Genomic DNA, 21423 nt, shown 5'->3' on the forward strand with positions numbered 1-21423 from the left:
CACTGAAAAGATGGTAACGTACACAGATTCCTGTCACTTAAGCTTCGGGGGAGTAGTTGTGAGGCAGGCAGCCCTGCTCATGGGAAAAACTCTACACATTTCCAAGTATAGAAAATTTCTGCTTTGTCAAAGTTTGGTGTAGCTTTTATAAAGTGAGGTGTCTCTCAGTCAAAATCCAGCTTTATCTTCCAGATGCCAGACCAGTCTTAACCCCACAGCACCAAAATAATATAAGACACCTTGTCCTGTTTGAGTTATCTGAGCAGCTAACAAACAACAGATAAGCTCTTGTGCGGGGCAAGATGTGCTGCTACAGAGGTGGAATCCCACTGTCAGCCCTGGCTGCCTGGCTGTGAAGGATGGCCCTTTTCCACAGGAACGAAAGCCTGCTGCCCCAGTGTCTGTGGGGCAGCTGAGAGGCCATCCCCAGGAAGCCAAGGCCACTGAGACCTGTCAGTCTGGCAGCTTTTGTCTGGGAGTAATCCTTGGATGTTCCGTTTTGGAAGGCAGAATCCCAATTTCAGCCATGGAGGCCTGGCTACAAAGGACTGCTCCGGTGGCCCAGTGGCTCTGGGCAGCTGGGAGGCATTCCCATGGCCCTGCCTGTAATCACTCTGGGAGGCTGAGCCTGCTCCTTATCACCCTCGGCCCTGCCTATCAATCACTCTGAGTGGATGACTCCACATCACAATTACTCTTAGCACCGCCTGTCAATCCATCTCCTGGGCTGATCTCAGCTGTCATCGCTTTTAGTCCTGCCTGTCAATCACTGACAGGCTAATCTCAGGCTTATAGCCCTTCACAACCGACACAGCCCTCGGGGACGCCGTAGCCCTAGGCAGCCCACATAGCCCTCACAGCCACCATACCACTCAGAGCCCTCGCAGCCTCCGCAGCCTTCCCAGCCCTCAAGATGCCCTTGTCCCCACAGCCCTCTCTGTTCTCCCAGCCCTCAGAGCCCCCACGGCGCTCACGACCCCCGCGCACGCGCCCTGCGCCTCACGGTCCCCGGCGCATGCGCGCCGCTCTCCCCGGCCTGTGGTCGCGCGTTCTGCCGTGCCCCGGATGTGGCCCCTGCCCGGGAAAATGGCGGCGCCGGTGTGGGCGGAGGGAGCGCTGTAGCGCCCGGTGCCATCCCCGCCATGGCGGACCTGGGCCGGCAGCTGCACGAGTACCTCGCGCAGTCCAAGGCTGCTGCTGCCACCGGTCCCAGCGCGGTCCCCGCACCGCCGGCCGCCGGCGGCTCGCAGGAGGAGGCGGGGGACGGCGGCGGGCTGCGGGCCTGGCTGGGGGCGCTGAACCCGTTCCCGCCGGGCACTCCCCCGGGCGCCACGGTGTGGCCTTGGACGGGAGAGGAGGACCCGTGGCTGCCGGGGCTGTCGCGCTGGCAGCGGCTGGCGGGCAGCGGGCTGTGCGTGCTTCTGGCCGCGCTGTGCTTCGGGCTGGCCGGGCTGTGCGTGCCGCTGCTGCTGCTGCGCGCCCGCAAGTTCGCGCTGCTCTGGTCGCTCGGCTCGCTCTGTGCGCTGGGCGCCGCCGCGCTGCTGCGCGGGCCCGCCCGGCTGCTGCGGGAGCCCGGCCGCGGGGCGCTGCTGTACCTCGGGGCGCTGTTCGGGACGCTGTACGCCGCGCTGGGGCTGCGCAGCACCGCGCTGACGGCGCTGGGCGCCGCCGCGCAGCTCGGCATCGCCGCCGCCGCGCTCCTGGCCGCGCTGCCCGGCGGTGCCGCCGGCCTGCGCCGCCTCGCCGGGCTGCTCCGCGCCGCGGTGCGCGGCCGAGGCAAGGCACTGCCTCTGTGAGCCCGGCGCACCGGGGGAGGAGCGGCCGCGTCCCCGCGGGAGTCCCTCGCACACGGACCGAGAGCCTCGCGCCGTAGCCAGCCGACTCCGAGACGGGGGACGCCGCTTCTCTTCGCCTCCTCCGCGTCCTGGCACGTTTTCCTCGCCAGCGCTCGAGGAGCAGCAGCAGGGCTGGCAGCCCCGAGCGGCCCCGGTGACTCGGAGCTGCAGGTGGCTGTGTGCGGTGTCAGCCTGCCGAGCCGCCCCCGGGCTCGTTATTTGCCTTACCGCGCTGTCAGCTCCATAGCCGGGGCTTGGCATGGCTCCACATCTGGGTGCGGAGCTGGCAGCATCCCGCTCATACCTCCAGCCTGGGACCATGTGGCTGGTGCAGCGGCTGCTGCGGAGCGCGAGATCGGAGCCGATGCGGAGTCAGTGTGGACTTGGCCGGTACTGAGGAGCAGCTGGGGTGCGCAGGGCTGACGGATGCCGAAACACGAAGATGATTTAGCAAAATGCGATCGAGGCTAGGGGAGAACATTGAAAAATTAACTGGTATTACCTCATTTTGTGCTGACCCCTATATTATGAACACATACTGGTTTTGCTGTCACCTCAGACCAGTGGTGAATACGAAGACTGTGGCCACTGAACTGCATTTCTCTCTAAAAAGCAGCTTTAAAATAACCATCCAGTAAGTGAAACAAACTTTCCTGGGACTGTGGGTCACAAAAACTGCCCATAATTGTAAGGGGTGGGGGTGTTCTTGCATGATGATGAGAGGATGCAAAGTGCTAATGTTGGTTAAGAGCATTGGCTTTTGCAGGTACGGGACCAAACTGGGCTTTAAAATGGGAGCTTCAGCTCTTAGAACTTTACTTTTGTGTATAGATACTGCTCTCTGAACTTGGGCAGGAGTTGCTTACTTGTCCCAGCCTGACCTTCAAAAATATATTTGCCAGTAACTGGAGCTCTGCTTCAGTGCAGAAACTGAGCTGCCTTAGGAGGGTGCTGAATTCAGGCTGACAGAGCTGGGTGCTCCAGTTTGGGCCGGGTACTGGACAGCTGCAAGGAAATGGGACAACGGGGCCTCACCTGCACAGAGTATCTCACTGAGCATTTGTGCCTCATGGAGAAAATAAAGCCTGCAATACTCATCTGCTATCACTATTTAGTTTTAATATATTTACCAAATATTTTTCTGAATTAAACTGAAATTGTTAAAGAGAGTCCTTAAGTGTTTTAATAAAACTATTTGTGTCCAGTTGTCAGTATAGACATTTCACTAATGGTCACTTTTTTCCATTAAGAATGTAGATCAGAGTTATTAGAATAGCATTAAATTAGCTCCTGTTTTTACAGTTTCTAAGTTACAGTATATAAAATTAATTTTACTCCTAAAAGCAGTGTAAAATTAAATCTGAGACAGCCTCTGAAGTAACAGGTAGAGCATAAGAGTCTGTGTACAGCACTGGTAAAATAACATGACCTGAGGAACACAGAAGTATATTCCCAGTAAGTAACTGTGCCCATTTCCCAGTAATAGTGGGTCACATATCACAGACTGGGAGGCAACTTCTGTCTCTTCTGCCATGCTGTTACCTTCCAAGGCTTTGTAGAAACTATATCTAATTATCAAATTTCCTTGCTACTTTTTGAGCACATGATTGTGAAATACTTTAAAACTCCATTTAAAAAGCTGCCCCTTGAAGAGTGTTACTTAACATTAAGTACCATAATTGTTTAAGGAATTAACCAATTATCAGAGGAAATAAAAGTTGTCTAGATAATGCTGGGTTTTCTCTTGTTAGATACACTTTAACTTGTTTTGGTAGAGGACTGTGGTTTAATTAAAGCCTAAAGCCATCCTCTAACTCATATAGTCTAAGTATTAGACCTCTTTTAGCCCCTTAATATCGGGCTTGCTAAATTAAAAAAAAAAAAAAAAAAGAGGGTAATTTTTCCTCTTTGCCAATGATGAAATCATTAGTATTTCCCATGAAAACTTCAGGACAAATCCCAGCTCCCAGACATACACTCAAAGTGCCCAGAGTCCTTCAGACAGAGCTAAAAAGCATTTTTTCTTAAGGGACAAACTGTCATATCAGATGCATCTCAGATGTTTCTAGTTAATTCCTTTAAGACAGTTCTGTCTCTCCTGACACCCATGAGAAGGATTTTATAGGCTAATGGATCAGTTACAATTTTCAAATGTGATTTGATACACCACAAATTAAAAACCAAGTAGAAAAAGGTACTTGTGACTGACTGAACCACGAGAACAGCAGCTAAGCATCTGTGCTTTGATGTCTTTAAGTAAGATGGGACATCAGGACTTGAGCCAGTCTTCGGTAAACCTGCCTAGGAGAAGATGCAACAGCTGCTATGTATCACTGGGTTGCAGGAGCCTCTAGAACTAAGTCTCATCCTGATTATAACCTGAAGTTCAAGGCAGGAGAGAGGGAAGCCTGAAGCAGGAGAGAGAGGGGAGTGATTTTTTATTATACTTTCAATATAGGACCTTCCTGAGGGGTATCTGCAGAGTAAGTACTTACGTGATAACATTTTCACTGAGGCTTTAGGTGTTAAAGGAGCCTTCTGATAACGTGGTGGCTGGACATGATTAACAGGAATGATTTATGGGGAAAACAAACCAATGGTTGGTAAGCAGCTTTATTATGAAATGTGGGAAATGGGAATAACCCCTCCTCCTCATTTCCCTCCTTTAGTAAAATCAGACAACAATATCCTAAAGAAAAAGACACTTAAAAAAACTTATTATGGAAGTGATGAATTGCACTTCAGCAATTAATGCACCAGACTCTGCTGAACACCCATAGCTTTAAGCAATGTGTCACACAGCTGCTGTAAAACATACCAATCAAGCTGCTGAACCTTCTTTCTCAGTTTCTATAAACAGATGCTGTTTTGAACAAAAATCCGTGGCTTGCCTAGGTTAAGTGTAGAATGCCAACCTTTGCTGGGATGTCTGTCTTAGGATCCAGGTTATGTAACTCACACTACGTCTTTGACAACTTGTTCTAAACATTATTTCACTCTTTTCTGTTTCAGGATGGCAGACTAGCAAGCAGTGGTGATTGCCTGCATTTTGGAATTTTAACCTCAGCACCATTGTAGACAGCTGTGGCTAAAGGTGAAAATGAAACTTCTCTATACACGATAAACCAAAACCCTGGGAATTGGCTGTTAGTATTTTAAATGGCTGAGATTTCAGGAGGTAGTACTGTTGCTCCATCTGAAACACAAGTTTGCCTAAATACAACCCTCTGTAGTAATAGGTGAGTAAAGAATCGCACACTGTTGATTTTTTTTTTTTGTTAATTTTTGCTCAAATTACGTTCTGTATTCATACAAAACCAACGTAACTCTTTGACAAACTGTACATATAGAAACAAGTTTCTGTCTGGAGGTGAACTGAAATCTGTGGAGATGCTCCATGTTCCACAACACTTAAAAGAAATTCCAGCTCTTGACAAAACAAGAAAGTGAGGGGAATGGGAGTGGAAAGAACAAAACAAAGGTAGCTACAATATTGCAGCTAGAGGCAAATGACTGATTCAGGAAAAGAAAGACCCCTGTTAGGAACTAATGCACATTCAGTTATCCCAGTTAAGAATCCAGGTTCGTGGCATTGCAGGTGAGTCCAGAGTAGCAGTCTATTTAAATATTGTCCCACAAGGACTGGGCATGACCCAGTCAAAGCCTCTTCTATCGGCCTCGTCCACCCCGAGATCCTCCTCTCCGGGACTGGCCAGAGTTCATGTTATTTCCTCTTCCCCAGTTGCTGCTGCTCCTTCCTCCTCGGGAAGGGTTACTGACTGCCCCAGGGCCTCCACCAAAGGCTTCATCCCTGTGGAATCCATCATGGTGGTCTCCATCTAGAGAACTGGACCTCCCAGATTTCGGTGCTCTCTGTGAAGGTCCTGAATTTCCTCGTCCTGCAAAGGAAGCACAACCAGTTACTGGTGTAAGTTTGAGCTGAGTCTCTTCTCAGACATGCCAGATATTGAGCTGGTTCTACTGTGGTGTCATCATTCATAAACCAGCTGTAGCTGAGACCTGCAATTTTATGCCTCCTCCCTCAGTACAATTTTCATATACAGATTTAGTGGCTCTGTTACAGTTCAGAAAACGGACAACAATCAAGCAATTCCTTGGGAATTAAAGGAGCTTGTATTTGATACTATGAGCAGTCACTGAAATGAAGTCAGAATAGTGATAGCTTTTCCTCCAAACTGCCAGTTCTTGTGCTTCACACTGGGGTTCTCTCTGTTTTTATTGCAAAATACTTTTAAAAAATGCTAAACTGAGACATAGCAGTGTTAACAAATTGAGACAGTTGAGGCTGATGGTGAAGATCATGAGTAACATTACTGTTTTGTTCAATTTTTTTTGCTAAAAACAATGAAAAAATGCTTTCTTTTACTACTAACCTGGAACAAAAAGTACTCAAGCTCTTACTGCCAGGAATAGAATTTTCTAATTCTCACATACCTTTTTGGTTTTGTTATGTTTGATATGAACAACAAAAAACCCCAACCCAATTCATTAGCCTAAAATAAGAAGCAGTATTGTGAAAAAACAAAATCAGTGGTAACCTTTTTTTTAGGACACACTACAGCTAAATTCAGGTATTTTTGCTGCACTTTAGCAAGAGTGATTTTTGTTGACTGTGGTTGGTTCCATGTAAAACAGTTACCAAATTGTTTCACAGAAACATTCATGAAGTTTTAATCTTCAAAGGACTTTACCAATTCAGCTGAAGGTGACATAGCCCACATATGAAGAAGTGTTGTTCATGGTTTGCTTGTCAGGCTTTCTGCCATCATTCTAAACTTCCTTTAGCACATTATGAGTTAATTATAACACTTGTGCCTGGACAACAATTGTTTTGAGTTTAACAAAGAATCTGCTAGAGTTATCACAATCATTACGGAAGGTGGAAAATGAATCCTTACAGATTTGATAGATGCTGGCTAAATTGAGAACTACAGCATGTGGATATGGAAAGAAAAATACTGGTAGAGCAGTTTATCAGCAGAGTTTCATTCAAAACATCTGTGAAGGAATGATAAAACCTGGGAAGAGGAGGAGTGACAAGCAGTTAAAACTGAATGAGCTTTGGGACAGTGGTGAGAGAAGTGGGCTGGGATTCAGTGTTCAGTGGCATCAGAGACAAAGCTGTGCAGTCTAACAGCAACAAATTCAGCTGTAGGCTGCCAGCTCAGCATCAGGAAGCAAATGAGGACATTTGTCATTGATCACTACCTGACAGTGAGTAGGACATTAAAGAAAGACAGTATTTACACAAGAGAACAGAAGTCCTGAGATCTGTAAGAAACAGGATCAAGAACTGGTTCGATGCTAATAGCACTGAATCCAAAAGAATGTGTTCTGTGGGTTACAGTAGCATGGGACCACTTAGAGGGAACTACAACACCAGGAACTATTAGGAAAGAATGGAGAAAGTGGAAGAAATACAAGAGAACTGTAGAAATCCAATGCTACATCACATCTTAAATAGTGTGTGCAATTCCTAGTTACCTCACTGAATTTAGAAAAGGATAATTTAAAACTCAGAATAGCACATACAGAGTAACAAGGCTAGTGGAAGAGACAGAAGAATTTCTAGAAAGAATAAAGAAATCAGAGCTCTGATTTGGAGAAGAGCTGGTTCAGGCTGGAAGTGGTGGAGTTCAGTGCAATCAGAGGTGGCATTCAGTAATAACAGGGACCAACATTCAACTTAATTACAACACAAGACATCAAATTAGTGAATGATAAGCATAGATAAAAACATTTTCCCTACTTTTTTTCTAAAGCATAGTCTACTGCAATTAAGTTTTAGAGATCTGTGCATGGATGTTGTGTATATCAAAAGTTTATATGATTCTTAAAGCAATTAGAGAAGTACACAAAAGGTAACTAGAAAGCCATTATATATAAAAATAATGTTTTAGTAAGTCAGATCTTCAGAGGTTTAAAGAGTACTTCAGGGACGTATCACTCCAGACTCAATGTTCTTATATTTGAGTTAAAGAATAACATCACAAACATTTATATTAATAAACAACTATTCTGAAAATGAGGGGAAAATGCTCTTAATTCATTTTCCAGCTGAGTAACAGGGAATCAAAAACCAATTACTTTTCAACAGGACAATAAAGAAGGGGATTCTGCAGTGCTGGAGACAAGATTTGGATTTGATGTTTGAAAATCCCTCTGTTCTTATGCTCCTGTAAGACTGGTCTTTAACTTCCCAGCTGGTAAAATCAGATATTTACCAGCTCAGCTTTATCCCCTCTGAACAAAGAAGTTCTGGATACACTTAATACTGAAAATACATGCCAGTGTTACTTAAGGGTTCCAATCAAAGGGTTTTTTTACCTTTGCCCCTCTCCTCTGGAGGTCCACCTGGAGCATCCATGTCTCTGTGGTCAGAGGTTCCCGGTCCGTCGTGCCAGGGACGTTTCCGTGGTGGCAGTGAGGCCATGTCCATGCCCTGGAGTGAAGAGGAACGTTCTCTGTTGGCTGGAGAGTGCCCATCATGAGGAGGGTGATCTGGACGAGGACCTGTGCACAAAAACACAGGATAAGTAATGTTTATTGGATCATTATTCCTCATCTTTGAAGGCAGCCACATAAATTTACATACTGCCCACACTGCTTGGCACACAGTTTGAAGTTAAAATTATGTAAAGCTTCTCCTCTGTCCCATTTTTTAGTAAAAAAAGCTAAAGGTAAAACAGATTCTAAAGATGATGGGAAATAAAAGTGTGGCAGATGTAAAGTGTTCTTTCCAGTATAAAATACTTCCATATATTTTAGAGACAATCACACCTTCATTTATTCATGTGTCATTTGTGCTTTGTTTTCCATGACATTCTACAGCTCTGTCTTGCCCCATATGGGGTTGCCTTTAGTAACACAACTGCAAATACAAGCTGTCAGACATTGCAGCTGAAAATACCAACACGGAGAAAGATTACTTTTGGCATTAATAAACCTATTAAAAAAACCCCATGACATGTGATTCAGTCATCCAGAGGTGACAACTGCCCAGGCAGTTCTGGACTGTACAAGAACACAACTGAAAATCAAGGCTTTGAGGCCACAATCACTTCTATTCAATAAGACAGCTGTATTCAGAGACAGTTAAATTCTGTGTAGTTCTTTTTTCCTAAATTTAAAAGACCAAAGAACTGTATTTGGCTTTTCTCATGGTAAAATACTGGTAACAAACACGTGAGGTACAGGAAAAAGGCATGATTTTTAAAATATTTTTTTCAAGTTATTATATTGTAGAAGTCTACAAACCTCACCACATTTTTTACCTGGTTCTCTGTTTCCATCCCAGGATTCTGGTTTCCTCCCTCCTTCAAAGCGTGGGAATTCATCTGGAGTAGGAAGCAAACCCTTCCGAGCTCCTGAGCAGCAAGAGAAGCAGGGGACAGGAGTGAGAAGAGACATTGCATTCATGAAAATGGTGTCATCTGCCCAAGAACTGCCTTTCCTTCCTCATCCTTGTATTTCTGTGTGGAAGAGCATTCCCCTTACCTCTCAGAGCACCTCGACCTCGCCCCCGAGCACCATGGTCCCTTCCTCTGGAGTTTTCATCTGGAGAGTCAAAAGCATCATCTGGCCCAAAATCTTCAGGGCCAGGAAATCCATCTCTGCCCCTGGGTCCCCGGCCCTCGTGTCTCGAGGGTCCTCCTCTTCGGAAGCTACAACAAAGAACATGATACAAACGTGGTTTTTAGGCATAATTGAATCAGCTTCAGTTTAATTATCAACTCATTTCTAAACTGTTTCACTTAATGCTACAGCACATACAGTTACTAGAACAGGATTTGTAGGTGGGAAAGTGCCCATTTCAGCCCTTTGAGCACTTTGATAGTAAGCTTTGTAATCTTCCTCTCATATTTCCTTCCACTGATTATGTTGGCTTTTCATACAAGAAAAATATTATTAAACACACTGCATTAGTTAATGAAAAGGTGGGGAAAACAATCAATGAGTGATGATAGATACAAGGTGAGGTAAGGCAAGGCAAAGTATAAGTGACTTCCCCTTAACTAATGGTCTTACATTCCCCTTGCCTTTTTTCCTTTCCATTTCCATCAGAAAACAAACTGAAAACATAGAAGCAATGAGAGTCGTGGCTATAACAAAACATTACAGGATCTCATTCCTATTAGTTCTGTGATTCTTTTGCCAGACAATTCTCCTTTTCATTCCATTCTTCAAAGTTTACAATTTTAGCAAATGCATCTAGACTGCCCTTGCATCTGTAGGCATAGTGATGGCTGAACAGTGCACAGTGGCATTCTGCAACCTGACGAGCAGTTTATCCAACTGCAGTAAGGAATTTTGTGTTGCAAAATGTAATTATGACCCTGAAGCTGATAACTGCTGTCTAGTAAGTACCAAGAGCATCTTCAGGAATTTGCTACGATTGGGTTCTGCACTGCATCCTAGCTGAGTACAGCTCCTCCAGTGCCGCACTGGGGGCCTTGGACAGCTCCTCAGAGGGGAGAATGGCTCTTCCTGAGCTGTCAGTGCCATGCCAGGTAAGCCTGCAGCTGGCTGTGTGAATAACTAGCAGTTCTGTTCCTGGCACAAGCAGTTCAAACACCTGGAGGGTTTGCAAAGCTCAGCCCTGCCCTGTGAGGACGCCTGTCTGTCAGAGCCCGGCTGAGGTGTTCAGGTGGCACAGGCACACTGGTGTCCCCACCGTGCCACCCCACGCTACTCTGCCCACCCTCAGTGACAGCACACGGTGTGGAGCTCTCCTTGCCCAGTCACAGATGCCTCCCACCTCCCCAGTGTTCCCAGTTCCACACTGGCTGAACTGGAAGCACAGCAGTATTCCCGTGGTGTTGGCTGTGTGCAGCATCCCCTTCCCCAGCTCATTAAAGACACAGTGCATCCTATTACAAGCAAAACTTTAGATACTTTTATTTAGAATTTTAACAACATTAACCTTTTAATTACAAATTTAAATATTTTAACAGTAGTCATAACACAATACAATATTTTTAAACTTTTACATTGTTTTTAATAAAAAACAATAGGTCTGTCTCCACCTCCCAGAAAACAAACACAATACAGAGAGGAGGCTGCTGTGCCTGTACAGGTACAACAGTGGATGGAGGAGTGCTTTGTATGGACCATGAACCATTTACATTAACCTGGATGGTTTGGGAAAACAAACTCAACAGTTGCAGGTACAAATGGTTCAAATAATCACAGAGCAATATTTTTTAGCCTTGAAAACAGCACAGTCCTCTAGAGGTTTCTTAGAGGGCCTCCTGCTTTAATACTGATATGGTGTGATTGGACTTAGCTTGGAAATTACCAAGATTTTCAACACGAGGCCCCAGGGCTGCAGGAACAGGGCCTTTCCTATTTCAGGCAACTTATGGACACAGTTGAGTTTTGAAATCTATGATACCTATGCCTGACACAGCCACAGCTCCTAATATTGTGTTATGGATATCCTTATTTGCCTTTTCGTATCAGTCACACATAAAACCCTGCCTTGCATCAGGTTCAGTTCCTGTTTGACTGCTCTCACATCTTCTTCCCCGAAGCCTAGGACCTTACTGTACACAGCTACAAACTGTGCAGATTTAGCAGGCAGGAAGAGGCAGGTCTCTGCAGTAGAAGCATCATGTTGATATAGAGTAAGAACAGGACAGGGATGAAAAGGATGGGAAATTAGAGAGAAACACACATACACACATTTGCCTCTCATGCTTGATCAAACCAGTTACAATCTCAATTTCAAACCAAGTCAGCTAAACGAGTGGTTGGGATTAAGTCCACCACAGCATCTGCAGTAAATGGCACCTAGTTCACCTTCATTCCAAGAAAAACATCAAATTTACAAGCACAGTGAGCCTTTTAGAGCCCTGTGCCATTTCATTTCAAACTCTCTGGGCAAACACTTGTACTCTGACAAATAGAACACTCTTAGTTCAAAAGTCAGATTTACAGGTCACAAGGTTCTTGTTTCCCTTCCTGAAACTTTTTAAAAATCAGGACCATAATAAAATATTTGCCAGTCCCTAAGCATTTTCAATATAAGATCTGAAAAATCTCTGCTGAGCTTCTAAAAGTCTTGTCTGCTGTGTCTTTTAGAGTTCTGTGATGCAGACCATTGGACCACTGGACCATCCAACTGGATTTTCTCTGGCTTTACTTTTTAAAAATGGCTTTAATTGTTACCTTCTTTAAGTAAGTTACTGTTCATTTCTTTTCATACTCTTCACACAAAAGGAAGTTACATCTTACAGAGCTAGGTAGAAAATAGCTAAAAGAAGAGCTGTATAGATGCAAAGTAAAAGGAATGTAAGAAAATGATTAAAAAGGCAACTAAAACACACAAAATTCACATTATGTGGAGACCACAGCATATTTGTAACAAGCACATGTTCTTATACATAGAGAGTTGGTGGTCAGTGAGAGGCTTAGACCCTGGAGGCCAAATTTCATTTAATTAAACTAACATAAATCTGGAGCAATTTTGCTGATAATTAATTTCAGAGACAGCATTAATTCCTCCATATTTACATTGGTAACTAAAAGCAAATTTATCCCTTTGCAATTTATTCGGAGATTGTGAGCAATGACAAGGACATTGCTGTAAATCGGATTATTTTTGAGTTCTTTGCTTGGCATTAAGAAATAAGTCAGAAAGAGAAATAAAATTTCTACAAGCAAACGCATGAAAAAATAGTCTCGACAGTCCAACAGATGCTGTAAGTCTGTCCCTTCTGTCTGGCAGTCACATCACTGTTCCTGCTCCTTACAAGGGCATTGCATCTCATCCTACAGTCTCTACAGTCATGCTGTAGTTTGTGACTGGAGACAGAATCTCAAAATCCACTTCTAGCGTTCAAAAGTTTGTCACTTTAACCTTTAAGTCTCCTCTCAATTTTCATCAAAACCGTCTCAGATCTTCATCCTGTGTCACTGGATCTTCTCTACAAACTTTCCCCCTTCTCTTTACTTACTGTTTAAAGACACGGAAGCTGCTGTATACAATGACCATTTTTCAAGTTTTCTTCTATTACTGAATGATTTTTATGGACTCTACACTCAGGTATATTAGAGTTTTCATTTCCTTATTGGTTTCCAGTTTATAAATCTGAAACAGATAGACTCCTTAATGAAAAGGAAACCAGGAATAAAAGAGTTCCCTCCATTTACCCTTTAACCCAAGAAAGAGAAATGGATTTATTCTTACCTCTCATCTCGCCTTCCTCGGAAGCGCGCATCCTCAGGATCCCGTGGGTATCTGTCATCTGAAGGTCTCCGTCCTTCCCAAGCACCAGGAGGCCCCCGGTTGGAACCACCTCCTTCAAATTCCCTGTGATCAGGAGGAAAGGGAGGCCCAGGTCCACCTCGTCTCCATTTCTCATCCTGCAATGGTGGGCCTCCTCTCCCCTCGAACTCCCGCAATCGATGGCCAAATCTCTTGTCTGGGTGGAAATCATCCCGGAAGTCGTCCGGCCGATCAAAGTCATCGTGGAAATCGGGGTGAGGTCCCCGTCTGTCGGGCATGCCCCTGCTGTCCCTGCCGTCACTCCAGTCCTGGCCCCCTCGGAACAGGCCCCGCTCTGGCCCGTGCTCGGGGCCGCCGCTGTTCTGCTCGTGCCGCCTGTCCGACAGCGGGCCCAGGTGATGGTTGGGTGGCCCACGGGCATCACCTTGAGGGACAAGAAAAATCACAGCAGGTTTCTGTAACCACTTCTAAATCACTTCAGGATGCTCTAGTTCACAGAGTTCTAGAAAGTATATAGGATACATTTCACATGAAACAATATTTCTGGAAAATTTTTCCTGTATATCCCAGCCCACATCTATGGAAGCTTTTCTCTCAGCCAAGGCCTCGCACTGTGCTCCAGCCATTTCTCCCTGGGTGCACTGCACTGGGACAGCCCCTCTTTGAGGAGACTGTCTCCCAGGAGAAGAAAAGATGTTTAATTACCTTTATTAAGACCAGGTCCTTGGTTGTGAGGGCCCAGACGACCTTGTCCTCCTTGCTGCCCCAGGCCTGGAATCAGCGGAGGGGGACCCGGGTTCTGTCCATCCTGTGAGCATGGAAGAACAAAAGCCACGTGAATTGCCATGTGTGAGTCATTAAAAATTTTTGTAGGAGTGCAAAACAATTTTCTTTCCATAAGGTCTGCATCTGCACAGGTTGTACAACAGAAACAGCTCATGTTCCAATGGTTTCAGCCTCAGTTTTCAGACATTCACATCAGTAATGCTTCAGTCACTGAGAAACATACCATTTCATAGGAAACAGATTTGCAAGTATTCACATTTTATCTGTCACAGCCAAAGATGATAAAGCTCATATCCTTCCTGAGTATGAATATTCTATAAGAATGTATTGAATTTATTGAGTATTTGATACAAATATTCTGTTCCTCTTGAGGAATAGAGGAGTAATGTGTAAATTTGTTTGAAAATTATCATGTACTGCCTGATTTACAGGCAGTTAAAGAGCTTCACAGACCAAAGACTTCATTTGGAAATGAACAAAAAAGAGAAACTATAAGTACCAAGAATGTTGGGATGAGGGGACAACAATAGGGCCACAAGGAAACCTCTTCTCTAAATATCTCTAAGTTGCTAACGTGAGTTTCATTTTTAACATGATGGCAAAGTTCATTTTTCTTCATTTTAGGATTAAAAAAAACAGAGGCAGTCTAGTGGGCAGAGTTTTGTGTGCTTTATGTGATCCCAAAGAAAAAAATAAAGTATGTAAGTGTCTTTTGGTATTTTTTCTCATTTTTTGTGAATTTTAAAGGATAAATTAATGCTCTTTAAATTCAGCTGCTGTCACAGACTCATTAAAGATTTTGACAGGTACCAAATTTACAGGACCTGCTGTGGTGACACTGGTTAGAAAACTCTGTTTGGATGATGCTCTGATTCTGCCTTTCAACAGCACAGGCCTGACAAAAGTCCTCATTTGGGGTTTGTGCTTGACTGGAACTGGAAAGTGACATGTAGAGAATTTACACTGCAGATATAAAATCCAACAATAAAAATATGAACCAGAGACATGGAACCTGCAGGACTGCAATACAAAACCTTCCCATGGTGACATGACCAAAAAGCCAATCCCCCCAAAGTCTTACTAGAAACCCCAAAAAATGTAATTTTTTTCCTAGACATGACTAGTATGCAAGATTTAGACTTGGCCTTCACACTAACTTGTTAAAACCCTTTCAGACTGCAGTCTGGAAATACTTAAAGACCTGTACTTCAGCACACCACTGGGTCATAATTACACTGGTTAACTTCTCCATGAATCAAAGTTAAATAATTTTAATGCTCTAAATTAATTTTGAGAAACACTACCTTTTTGTTTCTGGTTGCAGAGAAGCAGAAAGTTTATTTGTGCATTTACCCCATCATATCTTGAAATATAGTTTTAAATTAAAACTTTATATTCAACTGCAATGTAGGTGATAAACACAAGAAAGCACACAAATATGTACTACAAACTTCATAATTGCATCGAGTAATTTTGTAAGAATGTTGGAAAAATAAGCAAAATAAAAGATCTGGCTTAATGTCCATTAAAAAAAAAAAAAACAAAATCCCCAAAAACCCCAAAATCCCCAAAAATACTTTCCTAGTGATGGAATGTTGACTGGAGTCCAGAACAAATCCATCCTCTGACTAGGTAAGAGCCAGCTATCACAGTGATTCTGCTGTTCCTGAGCAAAACCTTGCTGGAGGTTCCAGGATTTCCCATATATTTAGCAGATGCTTACTTAAAATAAATTTTATGGAACTTCTTCCATTTAAGGAAGTGTTTAACCAAAGCAGCAATTTTTAGCACTCAGTAAATAACTCTCCTTAGCAGAAACCTTGCTTACAAACAAACCATGCTTTGCCAGCTGGGAACACAGAGCTCTAACTCTGCATTTTCACGGGATTTTTGTTTCAAAATTACTTCCAGGCCTCAAACTGGACTTGAGCTGGAAAATATGCAGAGTTTAGAAAGAGGTACTTTACTAAAAGCTGCAAATGGCCTTGTGCATCCCAGCAAACCTCTGCTTCCAGTGTACAGCCAGGGCAAGTAACAGCGATATCTTATATGGAGATTAACCCTTGCAATTATCTATCATTGTTCTGTGTCAATGTCACAAACCCTTCATAAAGCAGATATTCACACTTCTGCTACAGAAAGTGATTTGTACAAGTTTACAGAAGAAAAAAGCCAAATCCAGAACACAAAACAAACTCAAGTCTATTGTTTTTAAAAAAATCACATATGGGGCCTTTTCAAACAGCAACTACTGCTGTATTCATATTACAAAGAAGCAAAATGGTGCAAAACCTGACATTATGAATTTTAAAATACGTTCATTTTTAAAAGCCATTACCATACTAAAGGTGCACAAAGAATGAAGAATGGGTTAAAATACCTCACTGTGTCATTTTTTTAGTATCTGTAAAAGCCTTTAAGATAGCAGTATTCAAAGAAAATAACCAGCCACCCATCAAAAGCACCTTACTGAATTCCAAAATGTCAGTGGCAAGGGCAGACAAGGACAGCCCTCCACAAACAGGGTAATTATTCTCAAAGAAAAATGAATTTCCTTGGGATAGCAATGAGGAACAACTCTGCTGGTTTAAGTTACATAGCTGGGGAACCAACACTCGTTTGTGTAACTTGGATACTTTTGAAATCTCAGCAGCAGTGGCACATTAACAGCCTTCTGGAGGGAATTATTCATTTGTAAGGAAAAACTATTCAAATAAACCCACAACTTGTGGGCTACTCTGCTTCAATCTGAAAAAGAATCCTTGAGCTAAAGCTCATTTGAATGTCCAGTTCCTCATTGTGATTGGTACTGGACTACACACCAAGTACTCTACATGTCTAAAGCCTTGACTGAAACTATTGAGTGCAGGTCTAAAAGAGACAATTCTGGTTAAAAAACACCACACATTTTCTTTTTTCAATTAAGTACAGGTTTTTTTTTTCCAAACTTCCCTTTCAAAATTCACCTAGAACTGAAGACACTTGAGACAAAGTAAGAACTGGTGCTATCCAGCTAGGAACTTATGGGAGGCAATAACCACAGAGGGCTCTGTGTGTGATGTGTAGTAGAGCAGAAAATGGAAAGTGCTGTGTCCTTCTGCACTTAGAGTCAACTGTTAAGTGCAACCAGACCTAAGCTGATTTCAGGTGTGTCAGCATCTATGGTAAATCCATCCCACAGTTTGGATTAACTACTCTGGACAACTGAGAGTTGGCAATACCTTGCTTTAATAAATACATGTGACTTTTCTTATGTTTAGTTTCTTGACATTTGACTTTTATTAGTGCTTGTCTGCTCCCCATGAAATACCTTGCTTAAGACAGTTCAGTGTCTTTAAATTAAAAAAAAAAATGAAAAAAAAGGAGTTTTTCTTAAGGTTACATATTTTCATAGCAGACTGGTCTCTGTACTACTATTCCCAATAAACCCTTTTCCACAGTTACCTGTCATAGAACCATGAATAATTTGGGTTGGAAGTGACCTTAAAGATCACCTATTTCCAATCCCCCTGCCATGGGCAGGGACACCTTCTGCTGTTTCCAAGCTACAGAACCCTTTTTATCATCACTTCAATTTTCCTGAGGCCTCAGTCCTGCAAGGAACACCCAACCTCCATTCTCTCAGCTCCTGGCGTGCATTTCTCTTGCACAGACAGCTATCATTCCCACATTCTGAGAACTCCCCTTGTTGCAAAGACCCCCACGTACCTGATTGAAGGGGGGACGGGGCCCATCGCCCAACAGAGGCGTTTTCTGCTGCTGGAAGGGCAGAGGGCCCTGGGAAGGGTGCGGCCCCCTCGAAGGGGTTGGCTGTCCCTGAGGTCCTTGCATGTTTCCTTGAGGCCCCACCAAAGAGCCTTGTGGAGGTCCCTGCTGGCCCTGGGGACCAGGTGGCCCACGCATTTCTTGTGGCGGTCCCATCATTGAACCTTGAGGCGGGGGTCCCTGAAGGCCCCGCATCTCCTGGGGACCATGTCCTAGTAAACCACTTTGCATATGAGGACCTCTCATTTCTTGTGGATGACCCATCATCATCCCTTGTGGATTAGGTCCCTGGTTATCTCTGGGTCCTGGTGGACCCTGCATCCCTCTTGGATTAAGTCCCATCAAAGGCCCTTGGGATATAGGGCCCTGCATGCCTTGAGATCCCGGAGCTCCTTGCATGCCGTGAGGAAGAGGTCCTTGCATTCCTCGTGGACCAGGTGGCCCCTGCATTCCTTGACCTCCAGGGGGACCCTGAGGACCCAGGTGACCTTGTGGGCCAGGTGGGCCCTGCGGTCCTAAATGAGTCTGAGACCCGGGCAGGCCCTGCGGTCCCAAGTGTCCCTGTGGGCCGGCATTACCCTGTGGGCCTGGGGGCCCCATGGGCCCGTGAGGGCCCGGATGTCTCTGCATTCCTTGATGTCCATGTAAATCCTGAGGCCGTGGCATTCCTTGTGGAGGCCCTTGGGGGCCTGGAGGTCCTTGTGGTCCCATGAACCCTTGTGGACCTCCAGCTCCTTGGTGTAATGGACCTTGAGGTCCCATTTGTCCTTGGGGTCCCGGAGGTCTGAACTGTCCTTGTGGACCAGGAGGTCCCATCTGAGGCATATTCATTGGCATCTGCTGAGGTGGAAGGGGCTGCTGAAACCCTTGAGGCATCTGTGACATTGGGCCTTGGCCTGGGAAAGGCTGAGGTCCGTGGAGAGATCCTCCTGGGGGCGGTGGCTGCACTTGCTCAGCTTGCTTTTGTGCAAGTCTCTCAATCTTCAGTTGCTGTCCAAAAAAGAGAGACAGAAAATCAACTAAGCACAGAAGTATGTTACAACTAAAAATCAGAAGCAGTCCTTCCATTTCACAGGAATTTAAGAATGCTTTCCTTGTAACAAACAAAAATCACTAACTGAAGAGAAATCACCAGCTGAAGAGACTCACTGGTAAAGTGAGACGTGGGGGCCTCACTGAGGGTTTCACATCATCACACATTAATTGCAATATCCTGTTCAATGAGAGTCTTTTTGTAAAAAGTGAAAAAGCAGGTGAAACTGCTGCAGGAAGTTGCTCACTTTAGTGCTGAAGTCCAAATCTGCCACAGAAGGGACTAAAGCAAACTTGTTAATCCCTGTGTTTCCACACATACCTCCAGGAGTTGTGGGTTTGTGTACTGAAGTGCTGCCATTTCCTGCTCAATCTCTGCCTGTGATTTCTTTTTCTCCTCCAGCTTAATATCCTCCTTTCTATCATTCAATGGCTCAGGTGGGGGAGGCAAAGGAACTTTATTTTGCATCCATGCCTACAAAGATCAGGAAACACAAGATTAATTCTGTAGAACAACATGTGTGCAACGCATTGCTGCAATCAGAAAGAATGTGCTGAAACATTTTGTGGTATGGATACTTGAAAGTAAAAACAGTGCTGAATAAAACTTCCTTGTCTTCTAGGTTCTTCCCAGGTACAGATACAACATAGAAGGTAGTTAATAAAATATTTATGTTTAAATGGTAATTCAAAGAGCTACTGTGGTAAATTGCATGGGGTGATACAGGAGCTGTAAAATTGATACAGGAGCTGTAAAATCCAAAACATTTCAAAAGACACACACTTTCTGAAGCTGAGAAAAGAACAGGTTGTTCTGTTCACTCTCTATCAGGTACTTACCTGCTGAAACTGTGCTGGTATTGGTTTTGCATAGGGAACTTTTTTCTGTGGCACTTTCTTTTGGTCCTTTTGCATTACTTCCTCCATTCCCCAATCCAGTCCTGGGATTGTCATTTCAATGTCATTGGACTCATCTTTCCCTTTGGCACCAGGGAAACAAATAGTCAGAGCTATGCAGGCTGACACAAAGATCCTTTATTTTTTTCACAGAGGTTTTCAGCTCATCCTTCTTTACACAGCAAATATGCACAACACAGAACTTTAGAAAAGAGCATCTGTGCTCCCAAAGAATATGAAAAGAATGAAAAAGAAGTCACACAGTATCTGGATTGTTCAGGAGAATGCTTCTCCATAGCTATTACTTACCCATCTGCTCCTGCTCCATAGCTATTTTCAACTGTTCAGGTATTCCCATCCCAGGAATAACTGCCAGGCTGTTGGGCTCCAGATCATCTAGAGAAAAAAAACAATAAATATTTATACTTGGAAAATATTTCTTTACATTACTACTTTATCCCTTTGGATTCTCAAATGCTTTTACCATTAGTATCATATTCCAATAGTAAATAGATATTTTACAACTGGTAGGTCACAATTTAGTTTCATACATGAATTACAGGATATTCAAAGAACTGCAAGTTCAGATTCATAAATACACCCCAAAAGGTCAAAAACTATATCCTTTCAGGAAGTTACACTTAGGGTAGAAGCTTAGAAAAAGAAATAATAACCCATAACCAATCCCATTTTTGTTATAACAAATCTATATATTTTAAAATTTAACTTGTATTAAAGTGCTGCATTTTTGTATCCCCGCCTCAAAAAAAAAAAAAAAAAAAAAAAAAAAAAAAAAAAAAAAAAAAATCAAAAATCTGAAGAAACAGATGCAACTACAGGTGGCTGAGGCACACCATTGAGCTGGGCAATCCTGAGCAGCCGAAAATTATTGGGATAAATCCTTAAGAGTAAAGTTTAAAGGTTTTAGTAGAATTCTTATTGCTTTTTCTGTTGCAGTTCAGGACTGTGGGAAGCCTTGAAGACAGATGAAGTTTTCAGGAAAAAAACTGGAGATATTGCCAGAGGGAGAGCCAAACCTCCTTCCTGTGATTGACAGAGCAAGTCTTACCTCCTGGAGCTGTGGAAACAGAAGAAAACCCATTGTTGGAATGATGATCACTGATAACACAAGCAGTAAAATCATTCTTAGAAAAAGGTATTTTTGCCCAAGTGGTCCCCAATGCTATAATTCTGCTTCCTCACCTTACCCAGAAGTGTCACCTAATGACCTAGGCCTGTTCCTGACCCCAATCCTGTTCCTTCCCTATTGAGGAAAAATGCCTCACCATACTCCACACCATCCTCTGACATCCCAGGCAGCAGGTTCAAGTTGTAACGATCTCGCATTTTATCTCCAGGCCGATTTCTTGTCCAAAACTTGCTGTCAGAAGGAAGTTACATGATCTCATTAAAGGGTCAAGAGCATTAACAACTTCTAATCTAATCAGTTCTTTGATTTTTAGTATAGTATCTTGATTATAGAAGGATTCAAGGCTTATTAAATCAAGTTTAGCTCTAGATCTGAACACAGGGTATGAGCTTCAAGCCCAAACTAAAAAACCCAACATTAGAACTTAGAAGATACTTCAAAGTGTAATGGGTGTAAGTACAAGGGATCAACATCAGATCCTGAAAAAAAATATTTCTAGTCCATTCCAAAACCTTCTTGCTCAAGTATATTCTTCATATACACTAAATGTACACATGCTTCTGCAAAAATGTATTGCATTTATAAAATGCACTATGTTTATAGCATGTCCAACCTAAAAACTCAAACTACAGCCTCTGAATGTGTCTGCAATGTGAAAAAGACATGACCAGCAGATGATCTGCAAGAAAAATTGCTGTGAAGATAGG

The 21423-nt window shown here is 43.6% G+C and overlaps 2 protein-coding genes across 7 annotated transcripts in view; one reads left to right on the forward strand and one right to left on the reverse strand.

Annotated features, from left to right (window-relative positions):
* The first annotated feature begins 1006 nt into the window (after positions 1-1006).
* SFT2D3 (SFT2 domain containing 3) lies at positions 1007-9792 on the forward strand. 5 transcript variants are annotated; one of them, XM_053986344.1, is made up of 6 exons: positions 1007-2469; positions 4848-5074; positions 5578-5763; positions 7954-8034; positions 8205-8392; positions 9154-9792. In XM_053986344.1, exon 1 carries the CDS (start codon positions 1143-1145, stop codon positions 1794-1796), a length of 654 nt encoding a protein of 217 aa, XP_053842319.1. In that variant the 5' UTR covers positions 1007-1142; the 3' UTR covers positions 1797-2469; positions 4848-5074; positions 5578-5763; positions 7954-8034; positions 8205-8392; positions 9154-9792. The 5 variants fall into 5 exon arrangements, with proteins under 5 accessions (XP_053842319.1, XP_053842317.1, XP_053842320.1 ...); XM_053986342.1 differs by lacking the exon at positions 7954-8034; XM_053986345.1 differs by lacking the exon at positions 7954-8034 and having other exon boundaries at positions 4848-4929.
* WDR33 (WD repeat domain 33) overlaps positions 5071-21423 on the reverse strand; it is a 68735-nt gene continuing 52382 nt past the window's right edge. Inside the window, exons 12-23 of one of the 2 annotated variants that reach the window (XM_053986336.1) lie at positions 20853-20947; positions 20636-20644; positions 19876-19962; positions 19510-19649; positions 18992-19144; positions 17581-18627; positions 13792-13894; positions 13048-13510; positions 9354-9520; positions 9131-9223; positions 8184-8369; positions 5071-5734 (exon numbers count right to left, since the gene is read on the reverse strand). In XM_053986336.1, the coding sequence (XP_053842311.1) occupies positions 5505-5734; positions 8184-8369; positions 9131-9223; positions 9354-9520; positions 13048-13510; positions 13792-13894; positions 17581-18627; positions 18992-19144; positions 19510-19649; positions 19876-19962; positions 20636-20644; positions 20853-20947 (2773 nt within the window). In that variant the 3' untranslated portion in view covers positions 5071-5504. Of the gene's footprint in view, positions 5735-8183; positions 8370-9130; positions 9224-9353; positions 9521-13047; positions 13511-13791; positions 13895-17580; positions 18628-18991; positions 19145-19509; positions 19650-19875; positions 19963-20435; positions 20645-20852; positions 20948-21423 lie in introns of those variants that run through there. The other variant, XM_053986330.1, reaches the window with a different exon arrangement.

This window comes from Vidua macroura, chromosome 10 (assembly GCF_024509145.1).
Source record: "Vidua macroura isolate BioBank_ID:100142 chromosome 10, ASM2450914v1, whole genome shotgun sequence".
Taxonomy (NCBI): domain Eukaryota; kingdom Metazoa; phylum Chordata; class Aves; order Passeriformes; family Viduidae; genus Vidua; species Vidua macroura.

Bases quoted from the DNA above. Each gene is read 5' to 3' on its own strand.
- SFT2D3 (XM_053986344.1), top strand. From the start codon at position 1,143: ATGGCGGACCTGGGCCGGCAGCTGCACGAGTACCTCGCGCAGTCCAAG.